At 45.9% G+C, this 26,361-nt stretch overlaps 1 protein-coding gene across 1 annotated transcript in view; it reads right to left on the bottom strand.

Annotated features, from left to right (window-relative positions):
- Positions 1-26,361, bottom strand: part of LOC147678032 (uncharacterized) — a 156,868-nt gene that overhangs the window by 38,012 nt on the left and 92,495 nt on the right. The window contains exons 8-9 of the mRNA XM_086945930.1: positions 20,176-20,312; positions 912-971 (exon numbers count right to left, since the gene is read on the bottom strand). Coding sequence (XP_086802056.1) covers positions 912-971; positions 20,176-20,312 — 197 coding nt within the window. The remainder of the gene's footprint in view (positions 1-911; positions 972-20,175; positions 20,313-26,361) is intronic.

Below are 26,361 nucleotides of genomic sequence, written 5' to 3'. Positions count from 1 at the left end.
GACATTGGCATCACTGGTAGCAGAAAGAACAATTTGGAAACAAGCAGGACCTATATGCACTACTCGGAATTTGTTTATTGTTGGAAGCTCTCTCCTTCCATTATCTCTGGAAAAATGTAGGAAATACCTTTTATTTGACTCGCCTGGATCCCCTCATGCAGTGGTGTAGCAAGGAGATGGGGGGGATGGGGGGGGGGGGGGGTTCCACCTTGGGCGGCACAAGTTGTGGGGGTGGCGACCACCCCCCGCTCTTACCTGCGGCCATCACCGGATGGCAAACGCAGGAATCGCCAGCACCACCCACCTTTGCCCCCCCCCCGCTCTTACATGCAAGCGCCACGGGACGGCAAACACAGGGACCGCCACAGGCAGGCAAAGGTCTAGCTACGCCGTTGACCTCATGGTTGACAATGAGCTCTCTACAGATCCACCTTACATTGCATATATTCAATGTAAATAACATGTCTGATGCTTGCTTGCTGGGGGCGGGGCTAATGACAAAACATTAACTTATGTGAGTTATCAGTACTATGAATTATGTGACTTCAGTGTTTAATACTTATCATTGTTATAATATGTAGGATTTTGTTTCTTGAAGGCACCTTGTGTAGTCCCATGTGCGTTCTCATGAGGCAACTGTCACAACTCCAATCCTGATGTCAGCTGAGGCACATTTACCCACTGAGCTTTTTATCATGGCGGACACACCTAAACACAACTCCCTCAGCTCACTATCATTGCTGACAACTTTGCCTCTAGTGAATATCTCAAATCATTGCATTGCGTTCTAAGCACACCGTCTTCAAAGATGGAGGCGGCACTGGTTCCCGTACATACCCGCTTATGGCCATCCGCGCCTCCAGGGTTGTTAAACAAGGATCACTAGGTAATAGTTTTATGTAATCTCTTACTTGTTAGGTCCAGAGTGGTTGTTTGGACAGTGTAATTATTTGGTACAAACTGCAGACGGTCTGGAAAAAAAAAGAAAGGAAAAAAATGCATCAGTCAGATTTTGTTGTAAAGAGGTTGTACACATTTCATATTGATCATACTTGATAATGCTCACAGCTTTCAACTTTTTGCTAATGTTTCGCAAACATATGGTTGTATTATTCAGTTTGCTTTGAAAACAATGATGACTTCAATGTATGATTATTTATTTATTTAGCCGCACAATATTTTTCACACAAATGTTTAATATTGAACGATTATATTACATAGTATCTTTGGCAAGATGTAATCTGTTGAGTGTAAACTGAACGATGGTTGGGCTTTAGTAGAGAAAAGCTGGTAGTGAAAGAGATGGAAACTTCCTTTTGGAAATAGGGAGGGACAGCTAATTGGGGTTGGAGGCAAAAAAGGATTTTATTTTATTTAAACTTTTCAAATATGCTGGTCAGTGTGGATCACGTGTCCAGGGCTGAGCTGTCAGATTAGGGTTGAGAGAGATGTTTTAGGGGTGCGAAATCTCATAACTTTTTCTTTACAGATTTTGTGGAATTCAACAAAACGTTCTCAAAATTGTGCTTTTGTAGCAAATGTGGTTTGATGGTAGGTTGCGTCACTTATTTTTAAGCTGGGTGCTGAGTGATTGTCTCTTAGGGCCATATGTATCAAGGCCAAATGGGTTCGCATAGGCCGAAATTCGCAGAATTTCGGCGTTTGCGAACCCATTTTCGCAAAAGAATTTGGGTGCAAAATAAGGAATCGCAAAATTTGCCTTTCCTTATTTTGTGATTGTATTTAAGGAATCGCAAACTTTGTGATTCCTTAAATGCAATGTATGAAGCAAAAAAAAATCCAAAATGCCCTTAAGGAATCGCAAATTACCATCAACTTGTAGTTGTTGGTAATTTGCGATTTCTTTTACAAATGCACTTTATGCAATTTGTAAAGGTGCCATGTGACGCTCATACATGCCCTTAGGGCATGTATGTGCGCCATATGGGCACACATGTAATTTTCAGGGGTGCCCCAGGGTGTTCTTGAAACACCCCTGCACCCTTAAAATTATTCTCAATTTGCGATTAGCAAATTGCGAATCATTTCACGTTCATTCCTAAGGGCCTCCTGGCCCATAGAAATGAATGGGAAATTATTCCTTAATTGCGATTAGCAATTTCCTAATCGCAATTAAGGAATTTTAAGAAATCGCTAAAAAAAAAGCGAATTTCTACATACATACCATTTTGCGATTTCTAAATAGCGATTCCTTAAAAATCGCTATTTAGGAATCGCAAAAGGGAATGTTGATACACCTGGCCCTTAGTGAGGTATTTTTTGTGGAAACTGGCTTCCCATCGTTATGTCATAAGTGCTTTTCTTCAAGATTCGGGGTCGAGGAAAAGAAGTTATGCAGAATTAGGTAAAAAGGTCAGGAAATTTCACGAATTTCAGCTTTATATGAGAATGAGAAAATTGCAAACTTTTTTGCTCGTTCAGTTACAATTTTGCTCAGACCTAGCGTTCTTGCAAAAGTTTAAGTCCCAAAGTATGTTGATGAATGTGTGTGGTGTTTGTGCAAGGATGTGCTAATGTGAGCGCGGAAAGTGGAGCTGGAAGGATGATGTGGCTGGTTTTAGGAGTGTGGTATGTATCAGAGGGGTGGCAGAGATTGGCCTTTCGAACACAATGGCGGTTGGGAAAGCTCCCATAACATTACAGAGGAAGGCAAAGTAAGATCCGCTCTCAATATATCCTCTACCTCAACTCTCTGACTCACCTCAAACCTCATTCGGTACCATGATCCCCGAAATAACCCTTTCTAGACTCTTCCCCACTCTACCCCACATTGCATAATCTTATACATCTTTTTACTTTTCAGATCTCCCAAACAAGCCTTTCAAAACCCTTACCTCTGAATCTTCCCGCTCCACCTCCATTCTACTCATCCCAAACCTCCTCCTACTGTAATGAGCTGCCAAAAAAAACAAGCATTTACAATGCAACGGTTTCGCCTTTGCAAAAGTTAGAGCTATTGGCATTGTAAATGACAAGATTTTTATTTATGTGTTGGTTTTGAAAACAGATAAATAAATGGCATTGTCATTTACAATGCCAACAGCTTAATCTCTCGCAAATGCCACACACACCCACACCCACAGAGAGCCCCCCACACAGAGCCCCCACACACACACAGAGTCCCCCCCACACACACCCACACAGAGACCCCCCACACACCCACACAAAGCCCCCCACACACACCCACACAGAGCCCCCCCACACACTGCGAGCCCCTCCCTCACACTGCGAGCCCCGCCCCACACACCCAAGTTGGAGGGGTGGAGTTGGAGGGTTGTAGTTGGAGGGTTGGAGGGTTGGAGAGTTGGAGGGGTGGAGTTGGAGGGGTGGAGTTGGAGGGGTGGAGTTGGAGGGGTGGAGAGTTGGAGGGGTGGAGTTGGGACCTCAAAATCTTTCTAGCTATGAAGCACATTATCCTTGGTAAAGTGATTCTGGTATTTTTCTGACCTCTGCTGGTCGTTTTCTATCAAGACAGTTAAATAGAGGCAGTTGCCAGGAAAAAGGTAGTCCCTAAACAAAAGGGGGAGCAGACAAGTCCAGTGTTTAATGCTCCAAAGCCCACACAAAGTACATACAGCAGATCTTCCAGACAGTGCAAGCGCTGTCTAGGCTCGACTTAAAAATGTGTGCAAGAGGGTTGGCTGGCTGTGGAGCATGGTAATGTCTGGTAGTCCTGTCTACCCCCTCTCCCCCCAAATGATTTAATTTCCAACTATTTTTTTTCTGAAGAGCAAAGAATGGCCAAAGATGTAGGGATGTGGGGTGGTGATAACACATGGAGGATTCTTCTTTAATATATAGGACAAATAAAAAGAGATGAGGGTAATGAGAGAGGTTAAGGAACTCCATGGTGTGCATGGCTGCCCAATGATATTTCCTGATGCACAGTCGATCGATGGTATCACTTTTGGAGTGAGAGCTAATATGGGCCATACATAATTTGAAAGTGTAATTAGAGTAGCAGTGATCATGTTTTCCACCTCTGGGTTCGTGGTTACAGGATGGTGACTTTGAGCTTTGCTCCCATTGTCTGTGATGTCCCGTTCATAGCCTTGGTGAAACATAGCCCTGATAATGATAGTTACCCATCTATAATTCTGTATATATTTTTCTATTAATCCTCCCCCAGAGTGCTAGGTTGTGGGAAGCATGAGAACTGTAAAACAGATGGCAAGATGGCTTGCAAATAAATGGTAAGTCAGTTTAGCATGGATGCTCACACGGGGTCCTTTGAAGCATACTCAATGACTGGGTCCGAGACTGGCCTTAGTTCTGAGTTCATATTGATGAACTTAACGTAATCTCTGCTTTGTTGTAGCTTATCTTCTTTCCCCATAGGAGTGCAGACCATTCATTGGATACTTTGGGATTTTTTTGTTCTTTTGTTTTGTTTGGGGGGTTGGACGGATTTAAAATATTTAATCAATAAAAAATATTAGTAGTTGGGTACAAAACTGTGACCAGAATGTATACACAAGCGAAATCCTCAAGCGTCCAGCTAAAGTTACGATCCTGAAACCAACAGTTGTAATTGGACATTGGGCCAGTCTGCAAATACCACCAAAATGTCTGTTTGAAGAAATACTAACAAGAAGCGGAAGGGAGGACGAAAGAAGGGTCACAGAGCCAAAGCACAATATAAAAATATTGCATTTAAACGAGGTGTGCACTGCTCACTCTGCCCTGTTAAGGTCCTTGCAAACGAACCACACCAACCGACACACAGAATTGTCACCCCACCCTCTTGGCCAGCTAACGTAGAATGGGTAGGTCCTCCAACCCATTTAAATTCATAATTCCACTGACTATTCATCAGATGCTTCTGTGCCTTAGCTGTTCTTTCCCCTTTTATCATCCGCTCCAGCTTCCTAGCCAGGTTGTCTGAGTTCAAATTAGCAAAGAGGAGAAAGTGACAATTCCACATCACCTTTCACATAGCTACGCCTTTAAAGTCAATCTATGCTCTCACCAGAGTCTGTGATGACCATTCCTATGCTTCCCACCTCAAATCCATCTCTGTCGTAATGAGTCTGTAGACATTGCATGGTGAGCATTGGACAGCCCTTGAACATACCCAAATCTGCCCTTGAACATACCCAAATCATCCTATCTTGTCGACTCCTCCAACAAGATAGCATGCGATCTTAAATCGGAGCTTAATGCTTTTGACCTCCACTTAAAAAACTCTGAGGTTACACACACGAAGGGACATCTTCTCGACCCGATTTTTTCTAACATCCCCCAGCAAGAAACATCTCCCTCTCTCCCCTTACCTTGGTCTGACCACTTTTTGGTCCCGTTCGCATGGCAAACCAACACGGACTGCGCACAGGTTCAGGTGCCTTGCACTTTGGAGAGAGCATGGTCTAAACTCTCCTTTGAGAGCTGGACCCTTGAACTAGAGCACACTGCCCCTCTTGCTGTTCCCGACCCACTGAAAGCTGACACTAATTTTACCAATTGGTTGACTAACACCCTTGACTCTGTAGCACCTAAGAAAAAAATGGAAAAGAAGAGCAGGGTCTTTAATGCAACATGGTACTCTCAAGAACTTAGAGATTTAAGAAAAATCTGCAAAAACCTGGAACGTAGATGGAGGAAAGATTGCCTCCTCCCCTTAATAAAGAGAAATATAAAGCAGTCATGAGGATTTATAAATCAGCTCGGAAAACAGCTCAAGCTTCCTTCTTTGAAGAGAAAATTAGAACATCCTCTAATTCATCTCGAGAGACATACAAAATAGTAAAAGATCTTCTTAAAATCCCGAACCCCCCGATGATGCAGGACACGTCGGACGCCAGATGTAACCAATTAGCAGCCTTCTTTGAGAACAAAATAGTAAACATCTTACAATCCCTACCGCAAAAGTCCCATACCTCTGCCCCTGCGGATCTTACTGCCACTATCACTGGCCCCTCTCTGGATTCCTTTGCCCAGATATCCAGAGAAGACTTTCAAACCGCTCTGTCCGCCATGAAGAGTGGATCCCCTAATGATTCTACAGCATGTGGGACCTACCATCTCCCCTTTGGCTACGGATCTCATTAATGCCTCGTTTGATCAAGGGGTGGTTCCCCCTGGTTGGAAGCAGGCAGTAGTAAAGGCGCTACTAAAAAAACAGAACTTGACCCCCTTGACTTCGCAAACCTCCGACCAATTTCTCTGTTGCCAGGGCTTAGCAAGATCGCAGAGAAAATTGCAAATCAACAACTCTCTGTTTTTTTAGAAACCAATAGGTTGCTTCGCACCTCTCAAACTGGCTTCCGCCCTGGCCAGGGTACTGAGACCGCTCTATTAGCAGTGGTCGAGGAAGCAAGGTGCATCTTGGATTCAGAAGGATCGGCTGTGCTGATCCTCCTGGATCTTAGCGCAGCATTTGATACTGTGGACCATAAGATCTTAGCCCAGCGCCTTTCCAACTTAGGGGTAAGGGGCACAGCATTGCTGTGGCTTACATCCTTCTTGAAGAACAGAACCTTCCAGGTTTGGGAAGGTAGTGCGCATTCCAAACCATTTCCCCTCCAATGTGGGGTGCCTCAGGGCTCTTCATTGAGCCCTACTTTATTTAACATTTATATGGCCCCCCTGGAGGATGTGGTCACTCCCTTTGGGATTAAAGTCATTACGTACGCTGACGACACCCAATTGGTCGTCTCGCTTTCCCTGGAAAAGGGCAATTCTGAAAACCTGCATAACTGCCTCTCCGAAATCTACACATGGATGTGCGACTCTCGACTTAAATTAAATGGCACAAAAACAGAACTCATGCTTCTGGGCCAGCAAATGACTTCCCTTCCCATCTCCATCTGGCCCTTGTGCCTGGGGGATTTCCCTACACCGAAGCAGGAACTCAAAAGCTTAGGGGTGTGGCTTGAGCAAGACCTCTCCCTTAAGACACAGGCCAAAAAGACTGCTGGCACCTGTGTGGGCTTACTCCGCTCAGCCCTTAAGATTCTCCCCCTACTTCCAACACAATCCAGAAAGTTGCTCATTCAGGTTCTTATTTTATCCAGATTAGACTATAGCAATGCCCTTTTTATGGCCGCTCCAGAATCAACCATCAATATCCTTCAGCGCATCCAGAACTCAGCGGCTAGGCTGCTGACAGGCACCCCCCGGAGAACACCGGGTAACCAGCACTCACGGCCCTCCACTGGTTGCCTGTCCGGGAAAGGATCACATTTAAGGCCCTGTGTATCACCCATAGATCCCTTCAGAGAAAAGGGCCCCCTATCCTTGGAAAAATGCTCTATCCCTACAAAGCCTCCAGGACCCTGCGCTCCTCCCATGGTAACCTGGCCACTGTTCAAAGAGTTAGGAAGGCCAGAACGGGAGGGCGGCGCTTTTCGGTCACTGCTGCAAACCTGTGGAACTCCCTTCCGATTAGCCTTCGATCCTAACCGATCTACTTGAAATTTCGTAAACTCCTGAAGACGCAACTGTTCCCACAAGATCCATAATATCACCCTTTGCCCTCCCCAGTTCCCCTCAGATATCCTCTGTACTCCAGCGCTGGGACGCTCCCGGGCAGCCATGCGCTTTATAAATCCTTTTTCATTTCATTTGTTTGCTGACCGAGGAAATGCAGAACAGCAGCAGTCTTTGCTGTAGATATTCTATGAGCAAGCAGAGCATGAAGGGTGCCACCCAGACTAGGCCAATCTGGTTGTCCTTTGCTGGTTTCCTAGGCTTGTATTTAGCCTTTTTATCTGGTTCGTCTCTGAAAATAAAATGTAGCCACTAAATGCTCTAAGCACTTCTAAGCATAGGGAAAAGTGTGTGTCTGTGTGTGTACACACACTTTACACACCTACCATCCCCTAGACCAGTCCCTTCTAGTTCTATTGCTCCAAGAACTTCGGTATACTAGTAAGATCAAACATCATTTCAAACTATGCAATTTAGAGGTGACCTTGGTTGGTATTCCTGTTAGGTATAAGGAAGTAATATCTGCCCTCTATAATGTACTAACAGGAAAAATAGAATAAAACACATCGGTATTCCAGAAATTGAACAAACAAAGTAGTAGAACACCTTCATGCAGCTGCAATGAAAGCTGAATTAAAATTAAGTACGGAAATATCAACCAGACTAATAGGAAAATGAGGTATGCCAAGTCATGTTGTTGACCAGATAGCACCAGGCACAATCCAAGAAAAAATCCTTCACTTCCTTAACTGTTTCTGAAAAGCTGCTGCAGAAGACTTGACCATTCGAATCCTTGAATTGTCCCTATCCGGTTCTTTAAAATATTTGGCTGCAGATATTTCCATCGGATAATCACACCAGGCTTTATCCATGAGTCTAGTCTGCAATGTTTATATAAAAATAAAAACATACTTTTAATAAACATTGGACAAGCCAAAAAGCCTGGTGTTGGCGGACAACCTTTAGGCTTTAAAGTATTAAAAAAAAATCCCTGGCTTGCTTGTATACTGGTTCAGGGAGGACCTTGCCTGGCAGTTCGGGCTGGACTGCTCCTATTGGAGCATGACCAAGACTAATTTACATATGGCTGAGTCAAAACGGAGGTGGCATAGTGTGCAAAATAATGGATGCAGCCTGAGTAATTAACAGTGGCTGAGATTATTTCAAGTATTCATCGCTGTGTCGCCATAAGTTGATGGGTGTCCCAGACATTAGTTCCGTGCCTTGTGTCTCACTGGAATCAAGCTATACCTGGCGGAGGAGCCCTAATTAGTGCTAAACTGGTCATGGGTTGCTTATATTCCAATTCAGAGAGGACCAGGCCTAGCATTTCGGGTTGGATTGATACCATTTGAGCAGGGTCTCCTTAGGCTTTGACAGTGCTTCTTTTGTTTTTATCATGGGTTTTACAAATTATTATTTGGAAAACTGTTGGGCCGTTGTTCATCCTAAAAGATACGAAAAACGTCCTCACACCCTCATTTACCCCTCCTCAAGTAGCCTGTGTCTCCATTTACATTACATGGCATGGTATTCCTTTTCTTGATGGTTCCCATGCAGCCACAATTGAGGTTTAAAGAACTCCCACTCAAACGCATGCCACGGGCGTGGAATTCAGAATGTATTACAAGCAACCTTCTTCCTCACAACAGGCATTCCCTCACTTCTGTAAGGTGATGGTCTTGCATAGATATGCTCCTTACTCCTTTAAAGGGAGAGATATTTGATTAAAGATGCGATTTTCTGGTTTGGCGTAGACCATCCGCAATCTTTAAATTTGCATCAGCATAGAAAGAAAGTGCCCCCTCACCCCATCCCTTTAAACAAACATCAAAACTCTGTGTGGCTCATTTGGCTGAAATGGGTACATGTCTAGTTAAGTAAGCCAGACTTGAGTAAGTAGGGGAAACAGCTTGTTGCATGTTAATTGTCCTGTTCTCAAGCATAGCAATATTGGGGCGGAAATGATTTCCATATTTTTGGGGCCCCTTTCCTAATACTAATGGACGAGTACAACAGATGTTTGGTATTTTGGCCTGTTAAGTGCCCCGACTGATGCTTAACAGGCTTTTTGACTAATACACGCATGTGTTCATAACGCCAAACAACTTTTTCCAAACAACTCCATGCCATTAGGACACTATATTTCGGCCCAGGCCTTTCATTTACCAACTCTTTCCATTCTGGTATTCCTAGTCCTGCTTCATCTAAAGTAAAGCAATTGGATTAAAGTGCTATATCACAGTGGGTTGGAAACAGAACAAGGAAAGGCACGGACAGCGGGAGGGAGGGCAGGAAAGGCAAGGACAGCGGGAGGGGGGCGGGAAAGGCACGGACAGCCGGAGGGGGGGCGGGAAAGGCACGGACAGCGGGATGGGGGTGCGGGAAAGGCACAGACAGCGGGAGGGGGGTGCGGGAACGGGCACACGGACAGCGGGAGGGGGGGCGGCGGGAACGGCCACAATCAAAAGCACTCACCTGGACCTGGACTTCCTCCGGCGGCGGTCGGCCGCGGAATGACCAAAAGAAACATGGACGACCAAAAAAATAAACCCCGCCCACCGCCGCACTGACGTGCTAAAAGGGGCTGGATGAGAAAAAATCTCCGGAACGCCCACGAGTCGCCTCGCAGAATGACGGACGCCTCTCTCTTCCAATGGCTAGCCTCCATTTGTGGAGCTAGCCAATGGAAAACAGAGGCGGGACAAAGCCCACATACTGTAAACAAAAGATTTCGCCTGCAGAAACGCTGCTGCAACACCTTTGCGGTTGCTGCAAGGCATGAGGGAAAAGGTGGATCCAGGTCTCAGTGATTGCTTAGAGGCATATTGGTGGGTGCAGATGTGGAAGCCAAAGGACCTCCAAACTTGTGGCGGAGGCCCCACAGTCGTGGCAGGGGGGCCTCATTCATAGCAGTACCACCACAATCAAAAACTGCAGTTCAGATGACCTACCATGATTGTGGGCCCACCGCCATGACTGAGGGGCCTCTGTCATTAGAGGGAAGGCCTTTTGTGAATCAGGCTCTAAGTGTTCTGTACTGAAGAAAGAGATTGGTTATATCATAGAAAGACTTGGAGTCAGCAAGTTTGGTAGGTTTAAGATCGACGTATTCAGTGACTTCCTTAACACATTACTTTTAGGCTGGTACGTTATTTTTTTGGTAGCCTTTCTGATAGAGCCACAGTGGTGAGAAAGAAGTGGAAATGTTGACTGTAGATTAAGGGAAATATGAGTTATTGGGTAATGTGAGGGTTCGGATAGAGTTCCAAACAGGTCTAAACCATGTCAAAGAACGACTGATAGCGCCTAGCATTCAGAAAAACAGTGTTGTTTATTATCCTTTGGTATTTATATTTGAAAGCCATATTTTCTTCTGCTCAGTTACTATTTAGTACCTACATTAGTACAATTTAATGTTCAGTATAGCAATGAAGTTTGCGGACGTCATCAAGTGTTAGTAATCTACTCCTTATTTTCAGACAATAAGAAAAAAATATTCTTAGGGAGTAAAATAGTAATCATAAACTAATATTCATATCTGTTAAAAAATATGTATGCATTGATATGGGATATTTTTAATTGGAAGTCATGTTTATGTTGTAGCTAGTAAGTTATTTAAAATATCCTTTTTGGTACTGGCTTTTAGATTACATTATTTTGAAATAATGCAGCAATTTTACCTCAGACAATTCAATTGCAGAACCTCAGTTCCGGCTCTCTGTCACAGTTTCTTTCTCACTACCTGCCTATGGTGGTTTCCTATGCCGAGGGGGCCATTCCGGTTCGCTTGGTTGGTGATTGTGGGCCCCTGGTGCCCGGTTGTGGTCCTTCCCCTCTCAAGTATCCGAGGCCGGAAGATGGCAGCGGCTGCTGCCGAAGTCCAGTAGTGACTGCGGCGTAATCGCATGTGAGGCCACCAGAGCAGCACCGACCTCTGTCTGCAGCCCTCTCCGGTGGCTGACCGATCTCATGTGTCCTGCCTTGACTGGCTGGCGTTCCTCTGGGGTCCAACCCTCCCCCATGCGTCCTCTACATCGGTGGCACCAGCATCTGTGAGCGGGGCTGTGGAGACACAGGTGCCTGCCCGATACTCGCGCGAGGCCGGCGTGCAAGGGGCACCCTCCGGAACCGGAGTGCTCTGGATGGGGCGGTTCCCCTGATCCTTCTGACGGAGGCCGACCTACGACCTGTGGCGAGGTGCTGGTGAGTGGGGACAAATCGGAGTTAGCTACCTTGTCAGGTAGCGGTGCGGGGGCTGACATCGGTGCTCCTGCCCCCCCCCTTTGCCGGCCTGCGCTCCTCTTACCTGCACTGCCTTCCCAGCTTGACCCTACTGGCTGTATACTGCATTTCGGAGGCCTATCTGGCCACCCCCGCAGGGGGGAGCCTCCCTGAGGGGCCTGGGCTACGAGGTGGAGGCCTTTGTTGCAGCCTATTAACGACAAGTGACGACTCTGTTCTGGGGAGCCCTCCGGTACTGAGTTCTCCTCCCTTGACTTGCAGACTCCCCAGCACCTGGCCCGGCTCCTCCAGTTACTCCTGTGGTCCTGATCTAGCCCCCTGTGCCTCCCGCCATCCACTTCCCAGATGCACTTGCAGGTTAGATCCCTCTAGGTCCAGTCCTGGAACGTCAATGGGTTGTTAGACAGCGTTAAATGCACTGCTGTCCTTAGGAATGCTCAGCATCAGTCCCCCAATGCCCTCCTACTGCAAGAGACATGCCTCCTGGGAACCCAGTGCTCCTTCCTTGCCCGATATGGGTTTGATAGGGTTTCGCATTCGGGCTTGACGTGGGGCTCTTGGGGAGTGCCAATATTGCTCCGAAGCGGGCTCACCTTCACACCTCTCCAGGTCTCAACCGATACGCAGGGACGCTACATATCCCTCGCCTGCAGGCTTGAGGGAAAGGCCTTCAATTTCCTCTAAATCTACATTTCCCCGCCACGCGCTCCTCCCCCCTCCACCCTCCACTGCCTAACGAAGGTTATCACTGCCTCACCTCATGGCCATACCATAATCGGTACTGCAGCCAGCCCTGGATGCCACAGGGGCCCCTTCCTCCTCACATCTCACCTGTTCTAAACGACTCTCGGACTGGTCGTCTGTACTCTGACTCTGCGATGCTTGAAGGCTATGGCACCCCCGAGAGACACAGTACACTCATACTTCTACAGCACACCATACCCACTCTCGTATTGACTTGCTTCTTCTCCCAACCACCGACTGCCAACTGATCCCCGGAGTTTCTATCCTTCCACGAGGAATTTCAGACCACTCCGCTATTTCTCTCCGCCTTGGTACTTCCTCTGGGGTGACACGCCCAGACTGGCAGTTTAATGCCTGGTTTCTGCAGGACACAGAGACTAAGAACTCGCTCGAGCAAGAGATGAAAAACAATTTCTTTGCCAACACAGGTTCAGTCCCTTCCGTCGGCATGCTGTGGGAGGCCACCATAAGTGGAGTGGCCAAAACGGGTGGAGCAGACCGCCCGCCGGACCCAGCTCGAAGCGCAGGCCATGTGACTGGAGGCTGTATCTGGCGCTGCAGCGAACGCCCACTCAGACAGACAACTCGCATTGCTTCACAAGGAGATCCGCCAAATCTCCATCGACTCGGCTAAAACACTGGCGCTTTTCTGTGGCTTGTGTCTATGGGTGGAGAGACAAAAATGGTAAACTGCTTCATAACTTGGTCTCCTTTCTTAGAGCTAACAAGATTGTCCCCGAAGTCTGAGATGCCGCTGATGGAGCACGGTATCACTCGTACAGAGACTTGCTCAGATTCAATCCTCTCGTAATAAAACATAATGCACTAATAGACATGTTTTGTCTTACTAATAACGCACCACACAACATTTCTAGCATCTAGGGGAAGCTTGCGTATGTGTTTTTACTAACAGTAACTCGAGTGACCTAATATGGCCGCCGCAATGGGGGAATTTTTCTGCGCATGCATCTGTCACACTCACCTGACATGACGTACTCTCTGCTTTGGTGGGAAATCTTTGCTTCTGCGCACTAGAACTAAAGATGGCTGCTCTATGTTTTCACATGCAAACTCTTGCATCGCTGCTTTTATTAAATTGTTCGTTCTGCTTAATTCCTAATGCCATAGTTAAAATAAAGTAATGGGAATAGAGTAGAGATAAGTGGTATACAGTGCATTCATTTATTTTGTGTTCTAAGCTATTCTTTTTTTACTTTGATATTAGCTCGTGTTTGGACCAATCAAGTACAATGTTGCACTATATTGGGTCCCGCGACTGCGCATATGCTGAATTATCCTGAGTCCACAAGCCATGACATTGAACGTGTGCCAGTGACTGTCTTGCCTGCGATGCGCCTGGGAACCCGACCTTATGAACCTCCAAGAGGAAGACCAAATTGATAAATTGTTTAACATTGTATTTGCTATTAGAACATTCATTGTTCATTGTTGTGTGGAATAAAATACATAGGAAAATAAAGTTATGGGCGGGAAGATAATTTGCATTATTGAATCAAGTGACCTCATAACTTGAATGGTGTGATGACCTCTACTCGCTTTTGACCAATCAAATTGAGGGAATACACGAACTTGCAACATTTGGGGTGGTACACTGCCCTGGAAAATGGTATATCTAAGGTAGGCTTAGCTAGTTAGATTGTCCGAATTGTCCGAATAGCTGACCTGTCACTGACCCAACGCACTCAATAGGCGATCAAGAGCAGAGGTGCTGGCTGAGCACTCTGTCAGAAGGTCCTCTCTTTTATCCCAGCCCGTGTCCAGGGTTGGTCTTCACACCATTCTAGGTAATTAAAACCCATGTGGGCATGTCATTGTATTGTTTCCCTTTTCTTACCCTTCCTATGTTTCAATGCTTAAAAAAAGTCTCATAATATTTTCACATCATCTTGCTTTGATTATATTCTTCCTAATTGAACTAGCTTTAATTGAATTGGTATGGACTCTGACATTTAATAATTTACATAGATAAAGTGTTTGAACCTTTCCCGAGTCTGTGGTTATTTTATGAGTTCAAATGTTTATTTACTGCATATTATGCTAACACCCTTGATCCTTTAGGATTCTAGGTACCGGTGACAAGGATTGGTAAGACAAATGGTATAGGTCCTAAATGGTTTATTAAAATTCTGATTAGCGTAGGTTTACCTGTTCAAAGTGTGTATGCTTTTATGGACCAAGGTGAGTATGGTACAATCCCGAGCAGGTGAGTCCGCGCTCTATCCATCATAGTACCTCCGCAGCCATAGCCCAGACCTTCGCTGGGTATTATACCCAGCTCTATACGACCGACCTCCCGCGACATCCTTGGCCGCAGTACTGGGCCGTGCGGACGTTTGACTTCCCTGCCTTTTTCAATCTGACTCGGCAGACCTGGACAGTCCCTTTACTCTGGAGGAGATCCAAGGTGCCATTTTCTTGTTACACTCTGGGAAGATGCCAGGGCCAAGCGGTTTCCCTCAAGAATACTATGCAGCGTATTGAGACCTGCTGGTTCCCCATCTCACTAATCTCTTCCAGCATGTGGTCAAGGAAGGGTCATTTCCTCCCGAGACTGATATGGCCACCATTGTGGTCATCACAAAGACCCAACCACCCTCCCTATCTTGCGCGTATTATCGCCCAATCTCCCTTATTAACACCAAAATGAAATTCTTTGCCACAGTCCTAGCCCAACATTTTCACCACTTGTTACACGACTTGATCCACCCAGACCAGTGCGGCTTAATGCCTGCACGTGGCACACAACACTGCATGGGACACCTCCAGTTGGCCCTAGCCCATCGCCAGCGACTCACCCCATACTTGGCCCATACTGGTCCTATTTAAGGGATGTTCTGACGAAGATGGGCTTCGGCCCCTGCTTTCGGAGCTTCATTAAGGTCTTGTATTCAAACCCTCGGGCAAGGGTCCAGATTACTGCCGTCCTTTCTGAAGCGTTCCCCATCTGAAGAGGCACTCCCCAGGGCTGCCCCCTTTCACCACTTTTATTCGCTCCGGCGATTGAGCCGTTGGCATGCCTCATACGCGCTGATCCTCAGATTCAAGGGTGGACTTGGGGTTCCCAGGAGACGACAAGATTGCCTTGATTGCAGATTATGGTCTGCTTTTCTTTGCTGATCCGGAGAATTCCGGTCCGCGCTGTCTAGAGGTGCTTTGGTCATCGAGGACATCTCCGGCAAGTGACTCAACCCTGCGAAATCCACTTTGGTCCCCCTTAACCCGTCATGATACTGCTTTGATTGGCAGTCTACAATCCCTCTGCAGAGATAGTCGTTTAAATATTTGGATATGGATAACCCTGCTCCCTGAACTGGAATGGGCTCTCAACCTTACTCCCCTGGTCACAAAAGCCAAATCAGATCTCAAACATTGGAAGTCACTCCCGCTTAACCCTCTCGGTAGAGGAGCACTTTTTAAAATGATGATCCTTCCCTGTTTTTTATACATTCTAAAAAACAATACTTTTCATCTCCCAGGTAGTTGGTTTCATGAGTTAGATGGGGTTATTACAAAGTTTTTGTGGGGGAAGGGCAGACCACATAAGTCCCTGGCCCGCTGTCGGATACCTCCCTATGATGGAGGTATGGGAATGACCAACCTCCACCTCTAGTATCCTGCTACCCGGCCTATTGTTATTCACGACTGGTTAGCTGGGGGCTAGTCTGAACCGGCTTACTGGGTCAAACTCGGGATCATGAACTTTCTTTAGCTGCAGGTCAACCTATACGGCTCCCCTATCCCGCAGACTATTCCTCCCATCACCAGGGCAGTTTTAACGACATGGCGCTCAGCCCTGCGCTACACACACTGGGAAAAGAAACTCACCCAACATATCCCCCTGTGGCACTGGACCTGGCTGCCAGAGATATCGACCCTCAATGTGTTTCGCCAGTGGGACCGGATTAGAATCACACTTCTCTGTGACGTCTGGGTTGGGGACCACATCCGAGCCTTCTCCGATCTGCAACAACGTCACTCCCTCCACTCAACACAGTTTTACAAATACTTGCAACTTCACCACGCCCTCCTTACACAGGTTTCCCCTGGTACCTCCCTTCCTGAATTTAACCCGCTTGAGGCGCAGGTCATGAAGGGCAACTTGGGAAAGAGGGGAGTCTCACGGACTTATCGATCACTGGTGAATAACAGTCCGGCCACCCTAGATACGCTGAGAACACGTTGGGAGGGATGGGTGGACCGCCTAGAGGAAGCAGATCCTCCAAATTGCGCCTTTCCAACTCTATTATCTACACACAGCATATTTGACTCCGGTACGCCTACATAGGGCGGGCTTACGTCCCCTACCGGACTGTACCCGATGTGGCCATGTCCGGGACGATTTCTATCACACGGTCTGGCAATGTATCGGTCTTACCTCTTTTTGGGCGGGTGTAGAATCTAAACTTACACAAACTGGGTTGGCAGGTCCCCCATGATCCCCTACGTCTCCTCCTAGGAGTCTTTGATGGATTTGACGGCTCTCGGGCCGACAAACGCTTCTTGGTCCCAAGCTAGGCCTCCTACTGTTCGTAAATGGCGCAGCGGGGTGGACTGCTGTGCGGCCTAAGAGGAACCCCTCTTTGAGGCCACGGGTGCCCTGAAAAGTTTGAGAAGATACGGGGCAAGTGGTTAAGTCTACTGTTTTGAAGTCTGTGTCAGCTTCTCTTTCCTACGAATGTTTTTTCCCTTTATAGGACACATTGTGCTTATGGACGATTTTCTTGTCTTGTGCCTCCAAATGTCCAAAGGCGATGAGTTTTGCTATAGTGTGTACTTCATGGCTGCCTTTCTTTTGTTCTCAGTATTGAAAATGTCAATAAAAATGTATTATCAAAAAAAAAGACTACTTTATCAACAAACCCATTAATAAACAAATGCTTGCAAAACCAATAAATTTGTCCAATAAATTAAGTTATATGTTTGTCTTATAACTTAACTTAAACAATAAATTTGCTTTAGAACTAATTTGGCACGTTCTACAAGATTTTACTTCCATGTTGTCACTATTGGTCTGCTCACTGGGAATAACACTAGATTCTTCCTTAACCATGGTCCAACCCCTTAACACATTTTCTAAAAGAGCCAATTGACAACTCTCAGTGTTAAATAAACTAAAATCAATCCTGCAACAGGATCACTTGAAAATAGCTTTCCATGCTCTGATGCTCTGTGGACCAGACTTTTGCAATGCAGTCCTAGCAGGCGCTTCATAATCTGCCCTCTCTCCTCTAAAAGCAGCTAGGCTAATCCCTTCGACCAAGAAATTCAATCACATCTCCCCAATCCATGTGGATCTACACTGCCTCCCTACTCAGGCCAGAATCACCTTCAAACTATGATGCTTAGCCTTCAAAGCAATCCATGCAAAAGCTCCCTCTTACTTGACCAACCTTCTAAAGACATCACGTGGTTCAAGAAACTTGAGAACTGGATAAAACTTCTCCCAGGAAAAACTTTATTCCGAACCTCGTTGGCGCTACACAATTCCTTCTCTTGAGCAGGCTCTACCTTCTGGAACTCCCTGACTTACTGATATTCCAATACCTCTTTTGCTTCAATGCCTGTTAAAGACTCACCTGTTCAAGTTATACCTCACCCAATAATTCCAACACAGTCTTACCGGATAAATCCGAACCCCACCTCCCTACAAGAACTGATTAGTATGATAAACTTGTATTCGTCACTTCTCCTTATGCCCCTAACCAGTCTTCACCTCCCGCTTCGCCCCACTTCAGCCAACTCCCTCCACAAATGCTACTCCCTCCACATGTCTTCCCGTCTCCCTACTTTACTCTGCACTCACATCCTCCATCTCTGTTTATCAGGACATGTTTATATTAAACCTATGTCGCAGTAATTGCTTTAACAAATCACAGTTCCATGTAACTCCTTGTGTCGCTTTTATTGTTAATCTATAAAGCTCATCTATGGCTCCTGTGACAACGTGCTACAGAAATCTGTTGTATAAATAATAAATACATCAATAAAAGAGCCTCTTCACTGAACGATGAGTTGTACCATTCATTCACTCATCTGGTATGTACACTGGCAATCATCCATTCATACAATCACTGACTAATTCCTCCATTCTCTCACTCACTGATCTGCCATACCGCATAAACCCACAGACTCACTGATCTGTCTTCCCGCATGCACTCACAGTCTCACCTATCTACCATACCGCATGCACCCACAAACTCACGATCTAACATCCCGCGAACACTCACATACTTGCCGATCTACCATACCACATACTCTCACAGAATCACCGATCTACCAATCTGCAGACCCCCACAGACTCACCAAACTACTATTCTGCATACACCCACAGACTCACTAATCAATCATCCCGCATAGACCCACAGACTCATCGATCTATCATCCTGCATACACCCACAGGCTTACCGATTTACCATACCACATGCACCTACAGACTCACCGATCTACCATATCATATGCACCTACAGACTTACAGATCTACCATCCCGCATGCACCAACGGACTCACCGATCTACCATCCTGCACGCACCAACAGACTCACTCATCTACCATCGTGCATACACCCACAGGATCACCGATCTACCATACCTCATGCACCCACAGATTCACTGATCTACCATATCATATGCACCTACAGACTCACCGATCTACCATCCGGCATGCACCAACGGACTCACCGATCTACCATCCCGCATGCACCAACAGACTCACTCATCTACCATCGTGCATACACCCACAGGCTCACCGATCTACCATCCCTCATGCACCAACAGACTTACCAATCTACCATACCTCATGCACCCACAGACTCACCGATCTACCATATCATATGAACCTACAGACTCACCGATCTACCATCCCGCATGCACTCACTGACTCGCTGACCTACCATCTCACATGCACCAACAGACTCACTGATCTACCATAGCACATACACCTACAGGCTCACCGACCTACCATACGGCATGCACCCACAGACTCACTGATCTACCATCCTGCATACACCCACAGACTCATCAATGACTAGACACATTGAGTTGCTGTTAATTCAGCGGTACCTGGCAATAATGTCAAACTGGAACCAAGTGCCTAGGTTAGCAGAAGGGACATCAGTCATCATCAGACACCCCCCCCCCCCCTTCCCCCGATGACATCATGGGATTGACCTTTAGCCCACTCTTAACACCTCAACAGTTTCCTTTTTTTTAATTTAAATTTTGCTGAAGGTCTAGAGTGAGGGCAGGGAGTGAAAACTACAAAAACGAAAAAAGGTTCAATGTAGAGGAAAATCAGGGGATAGCAACGCCCCCTCCTTGCCCCAGTTAAACTTAATTCCCTTTGCTGTACTGAGTAAAGGATCATCCTGTTTTTTCAAGTGCAGGAAGTGACTCCATCATGTCATTAAAGATATCAACAAAGACGAAGGTTTGACAGTGCAAGACCTACTGAAAAGTGTTTCGAATTGTAGATATAGCACCCCAGAACGGAGTCGGACAACTGGTACACACATCATCACAAAGCAACACATTTCTACTGGTGGAAATAACAAACGTTGTTCGGAAAAAAATATCATGTTAGATAATTTTTTAATGCAGCTATGAGAACATGCAGAGCTGATCTTTAAATTGCACTGACTTCCACATACATAGGAAGCGATACTTGCTGCAGTGGTAACGGAAGTGGGGGGGGGGGGGATTGAGTCGCGGAGGGACATACCGGTTATGTCGCTACTTGAATACGTCCTGTTTGTTAAAGCAGCGTCGACCCCTTTGACTGCATTTGTGTACTCGTTCTGATAGTGGCTAGCAGTCACGTTGACTTGGACTGTGTGTTTCACGATGACACCGGGTGTGCTGGAAGCAGAGGAAGAAAAGCAGACAGTGTTAAATATGGAGAGAGGACCAGGAGGCAAGCAGGAAGTCTGCGCCAGACAGCAAAATCCACCTGGAAACGCCACTTTCTGGGCAAGGGACGTGTGCTATGATAAAAGAGGCACACCACACAATTCCTTTTTCACCACAATTCTTTATTCGCCAACCTCGGACTCAAACAACTTGTCACTACCCCCACCCACATCGCATGTCACACACTCGACCCTATCTTCACCTCCAGCAAACATGTCTCCTTCAGCCACACTACAGCTCTCCTTTGGACTGACCACAGCTGCGTTCACTTCACCTACAACAAGCCCACATCCAACAACCACCCCCAACCCACTATGCAAAGAAACTGGAACAAAATCACCATCGACCAGATCTCTTCATCGCTTCTTCAAAACCCCCCAGCCCACTCCTCTAACCCAGACCAAGCAGCCACCAACCTTACCCAATGGTTATCCAACAGCGCCGACATCCTAGCACCACTGAAAAAACGACAAATCAAACTAGGCAGCAAGAAGGCCTCCTGGTTCAACGATGATCTTAAGAAATCCAAGAAACTCTGCCGCTCCCATGAGAAGGCCTGGAAAAAAGACCCAACCACCAGCACCAAGGACGCCTTCAAATACGCCACCCGCATACACCACCAACTGATCTAAAATGCCAAGAAAGCCGCTTTCAAGGACCGACTAGATAACAACGCCCACAACAGCAAGGAACTATTCAACATCGTCAAGGAATTTACCAACCCCTCAGCCAACTCCAACGACATCACCCCCTCTCAAGCCCTCTGCGACTCCCTAGCCTCATTCTTCCACAACAAAATTGCAGACATCCACAACAGCTTCGACAACCGACCCGAAGACCAACCCACCCAACCCCCTGCAGGACCCCCACCCCCCCTGAACATCCTCAATGACTGGAAGCCAATCTCCACTGAGGACACCATCCGGCTGATGAACTCTATCCACTCAGGATCCCCCACAGACCCCTGCCCTCACCACATCTTTAACAAAGCAGACTCCATTATAGCACCGCACCTCCGAGACGTCATCAATTGCTCCCTCAACTCCGCAACCTTCCCGGAAAGCTGGAAACATGCCGAACTCAGCGCCCTCCTGAAGAAACCCACAGCTGACCCCACCGAACTCAAAAACTACCGCCCCATCTCGCTTCTTCCATTCCCGGCCAAAGTCATCGAGAAAGCTGTCAACAACCAGCTCGCCACCTTCCTCGAAACCAACAAATCCCTCGACCCCTCACAGTCCGGCTTCCGAGCCAAACACAGCACTGAGACCGCACTTATCGCAGCAACAGACGACATTCGAACTCTACTGGACAATGGAGACACCGTCGCCCTCATCCTCCTCGACCTCTCCGCTGCCTTTGACACAGTCTGTCATAGCACCCTTCTACAGCGCCTCAGAAACATCGGAATCCAAGGAAAAGCACTGGAATGGATCACCTCGTTCCTCACCGGAAGAACCCAGAGAGTCCGCCTCCCACCATTCAAGTCAGAGGCCTCTGAAGTCATCTGCGGCGTGCCACAAGGATCGTCACTCAGCCCCACCCTCTTCAACGTATACATGAGCCCCCTTGCGGCCATCACTCGCCAACACAATCTCAACATCATCTCCTACGCTGACGACACTCAACTGATCCTCTCACTCACCAAAGACCCTAACACCGCCAAAACCAACTTACACGAAGGAATGAAAGAAGTAGCCGAGTGGATGAAGCACAGCCATCTGAAACTGAACTCAGACAAAACAGAAGTCCTCATCTTAGGCACCTCCCCATCCGCCTGGGATGACTCTTGGTGGCCAGCAGCCCTTGGAAAAGCACCCATCCCGACGGACCACACACGGAACCTGGGCGTCATCCTGGACTCCTCACTCTCGATGACCAGACAAGTCAACGCCGTTTCATCATCTTGCTTCAACATTCTTCGCATGCTCAAAAAAACATTTTGCTGGATCCCCACCGAAACTAGAAAAACGGTCACCCACGCACTGGTCACGAGCCGCCTGGACTACGGAAACACCCTATACGCAGGTACCACCGCAAAACTCCAGAAAAAACTCCAACGCATCCAGAACGCTTCAGCCAGGCTCATACTAGACATCCCGCGTAAAGAACACATATCTGGTCACCTGAAAAACCTCCACTGGCTCCCCGTAAATAAGAGGATTACTTTCCGCCTCCTAACCCACGCACACAAAGCACTTTACGAACTTGGACCCGAATGCCTCAACACACGACTGTCCTTCTACACCCCCTCCCGTCAGCTACGATCCTCCAACCAAGCCCTTGCCACTGTACCTCGCATCAACAAAACCACCATGGGAGGTAGATCCTTCTCCTACCTCGCAGCTAAAACCTGGAACTCACTTCCCACTCACCTTCGCCTTACTCAGAACCACCTAGCATTCAGAAAGCAACTTAAAACTTGGATATTCGACAAGTAATTCCCCACCCTTCCTCAAGCGCCTTGAGACCCTATGGGTATGTAGCGCGCTATATAAATTTCTTGACTTGACTTGACTTGACAACATAGTATCTACTAGCAGTATAAGAAAACAAATTGTCGGAAATGAGGTAAGCAGCCAATGGGTCTCGACTATGCAAGATGTATCTTTTTTTGCAGATTTACATAGCGCAAACTCGACCCGAAGGTCTTTACATGAGGACCAGTTACAAAAGGACACGTTCATTTTTTGTATGCCTATGGAGATTAAGTGATTTGCTCAGAATTATAGGATGCTGAGCTGACGCCAAGGCTCGAACCTGGTTCCCCCTCTCCAAAGTCAGCAGCTCTGGCCGTAAGGCCACATTCTCTCGTCTATTGGCTTTGTCTATGTTTTTTTAGACTTCTTACCGCAGCTTAAAGTGTGGGGTAAAAGCGCTACAACTTCATCCACGCTAGCTGCGTCATAGTGTTATTTTTATACCGTTCAGCCTTGATGAGTTTGTGCATACTTGTAATTTCCCAGTGTAACATTTTAGGTCGAGTATTCGAGACCTTTAATGTATATACTTTAGTATATACTTATATGTGTATGTACGTTGTGGGATCTGGAGATCAGCCCTAGGACTTGTCTGCTTCTGCCTAGGGACTTTTTTCCTGTTCAACTGCCTCTACTTAACTGTCTTGATAGAAAACGACCAGTAGAGGTCAATAAAATACCAGAATTGCTTCCTGCTTGTTCAACTGCCTCTATTTAACTATCTTGATAGAAAACGACGAGCATAGGTCAGTAAAATACCAGAATCACTTTAGCATTCTCTAGATTCCCGTCCATAGAAATCGTCATCCACCAGCACCTGTAGACAATAATATTTTTTTCACATCTTCTATTTTCAGTGATATGACCACCGAAGGCCCTGATTTTATATTAAAAACAGAGCTTTGTACTATACCATTTCCCTCTGAAAGGCAATATTTCTCTCCATGTGTTCCCATACCTGGTGTGGCATGCAGTTTGGTGCTTACTTTCCCTCAATGTTAAAGAACAGTAGATGTTTCAGCACCCAGACTAATGTGCTGCATAGCTAATTACATATATTAGGTCCCAAAGGCGAGACCGATTGCATTGCAAATGCTTGTTACTGGAGGTAGCAATTCATGTAATTGCAAGCTTGCACGTCAATACAGTGTTTAAATTGTAGTGATAAAAGCATCACTATTGGACATCACATTTGACTTTGTTTTTGGTGTGTAACATTAGTTTTAATTGTGGGTGTGCTTAATTGACTTTGAAATCACACACTTAAATCATGCTTCTGTCACTACAATGTAAAAGAACTGATTTCGGTGCATGTGTACAATAACAATTGAGATGTCTAAGGTTTATGCAAATGTGTTTTTTATAAGTAAATTAAGTGCACTGAGATTTAAAAATCATGTTGCACTTTGCAATGACAGTTATATTTTAATTGAACGTATTACATTTACTTGTATGTTGATTTGTAGGTGCCCCATTATATTTAATGCTGACTGTGTGATTTACTTCCAAAACATGGACTTAAACTAAGCGTTCACATGGCTTTTTATGCTTATAAACATGCACTTAAATATAATATTTACGTTGCAGTGACAGGAGCGTAGTGTAAGAGCGTGTTTTAAATCTCAATCTGTTTAAATTCCATATGCAATAATCAGCAGATTTTACAGCATTATTGAAGACTTTGATAACCGGCATAGGTTTTAGAAAAACTGTAGAAGAACCTTTCCTGCAAGGGTTTTTAACCAGAACCCAATTACCCACGTTGACAACACTCTTCTTTACACTTTTCCTTTGATCATAAAGCTCTTTACGAGCTTCTATCCTCCGAGACTCCAATCATTCTTCTCATTGCTCACATCATGATTAGACTGCATGTCATTAACCCAAGTAGGGCCACCTTACCCCTGAATAATTCAAAGTGAGTCTTCTTAGTTATGGGATGGAGAGACAACCTATAAGTTTCAACCTTTTTGCAATTTCCTTCACGCCAATCCAAACCTGCAGATTTTGCCATTTCAATGGTCTCTTTCGGAACACGATTAGAGCGCTCCACCGTTCCATTCATTTCTGGATGGTGGAATGAGCACCTCTTGTGCTTAATACCATGTCTACTCAGAAACTGCTCCATTTCTCTAGAGACTAACTGCCCCATATTGACTGTCAGGATTGTATCAGGTATCCCCTTTCTAGCTATAAGTTCTTCTAAAAACGCTTCCACATACTTGGTTTCCACACCCTGTGTAATGGTTATTTCTGGCCATCTGGAAAATAAATCAACCAGAACGTACCACTTTCTTTGGCAATGCTACCCCCTTAAATGGATCATACCATATCCTCATCCTGCTCACATTCACCAGAAGAACACTTCTCATCATCTACCAATCGAGACAAAGCATCAGTAACTTTGTTCTCTACACCGGTCAAATATTTGATGTCAAAATCATAGTCCTGCAATACCACTGTAGTGTGGCCTAAGGCCTGCTTTGCATGCATGTTATGTTAGCATGGCTTATTAGATGTTTAAATGCCATTTTGCCTTTTGATGCTTTTGCACACGAGCACTGTTTTTGTAAGTTAGGCTTCGTGAAAGTCTACATATGAGAAAAAGGTTTGTTTTCAACATCTCTAGACTTACATCGTGCCCCTAGTCTGCACAGTGAGTGCTGAAGCCATCAAGGTTATCAAAACATGGTAGTTGTTGTTCGACATGATCGAGTAACGCTTTCTAGACACAACAATTTGGCAGCTGTGAGCCATCCGAGATTATGGCGCCCTTATTAATGCACACTTGCCATGATTTCAGACACTTGGAAGATTTTCCGTTTCCAGGGATGCAGAGAGCTTTCGCTGGTCCAGATGTGATTGACTCTTACTGAGCGGAAAGGTAATGGGGTTCCCCAAACAAGCCTAAGAGACCTTCTTTAGTTTATAAACATAGTTCCTATATAGGGAGGGTGTTAAAACTAGGCGCTATAAAACCTGTTTTCACCATCATTGTAATATGATTTCTCCTTTTGTATTTTATGGAATTGTAACAATGTTGACCATATTATTTCTAGTAATGTGCCTGCTTATGTTGGCTAAGATACTGCATCTGAGATCATGTCGTTAAAATAAATATTTTAACCTTACCCGTGTCTCTTATTTACTCCTGTTGTGGACTGGTATAAGATTATAACAAAAGAGTGTTCTCACTTGCCACCATTCCTGAGTTTGGTCCTAAGTCGCATGTTCTAGGTTGTCTAATCATTGGTTACTTTGCTATAGGACGAAGACCTAATGTGACACTGATGCTAGCTGCTTGGGGGTTTCTAGGTACTGAGGTGAGTTTTTGGTACACCACAATTCACTAATGTCCTTGGTCTCTGTGCACAGTTCTCTGTATGAGCAGGCTCCTTGCAACACCATAACCCATTTTGTGATTCTACTTGAGACAGCACCGATACCCTTTTTTTAAAAGAATTCACACAACGGCTTGTGGTCTGTCCTGACTTCAAACATACAGCCCTACAAAAGAT

Source organism: Lissotriton vulgaris, chromosome 12 (genome assembly GCF_964263255.1).
Source record: "Lissotriton vulgaris chromosome 12, aLisVul1.2, whole genome shotgun sequence".
Lineage (NCBI taxonomy): Eukaryota > Metazoa > Chordata > Amphibia > Caudata > Salamandridae > Lissotriton > Lissotriton vulgaris.
The sequence above is the reverse complement of the archived record's forward strand: the minus strand, read 5'-3'. Positions and strand labels throughout refer to the sequence as shown.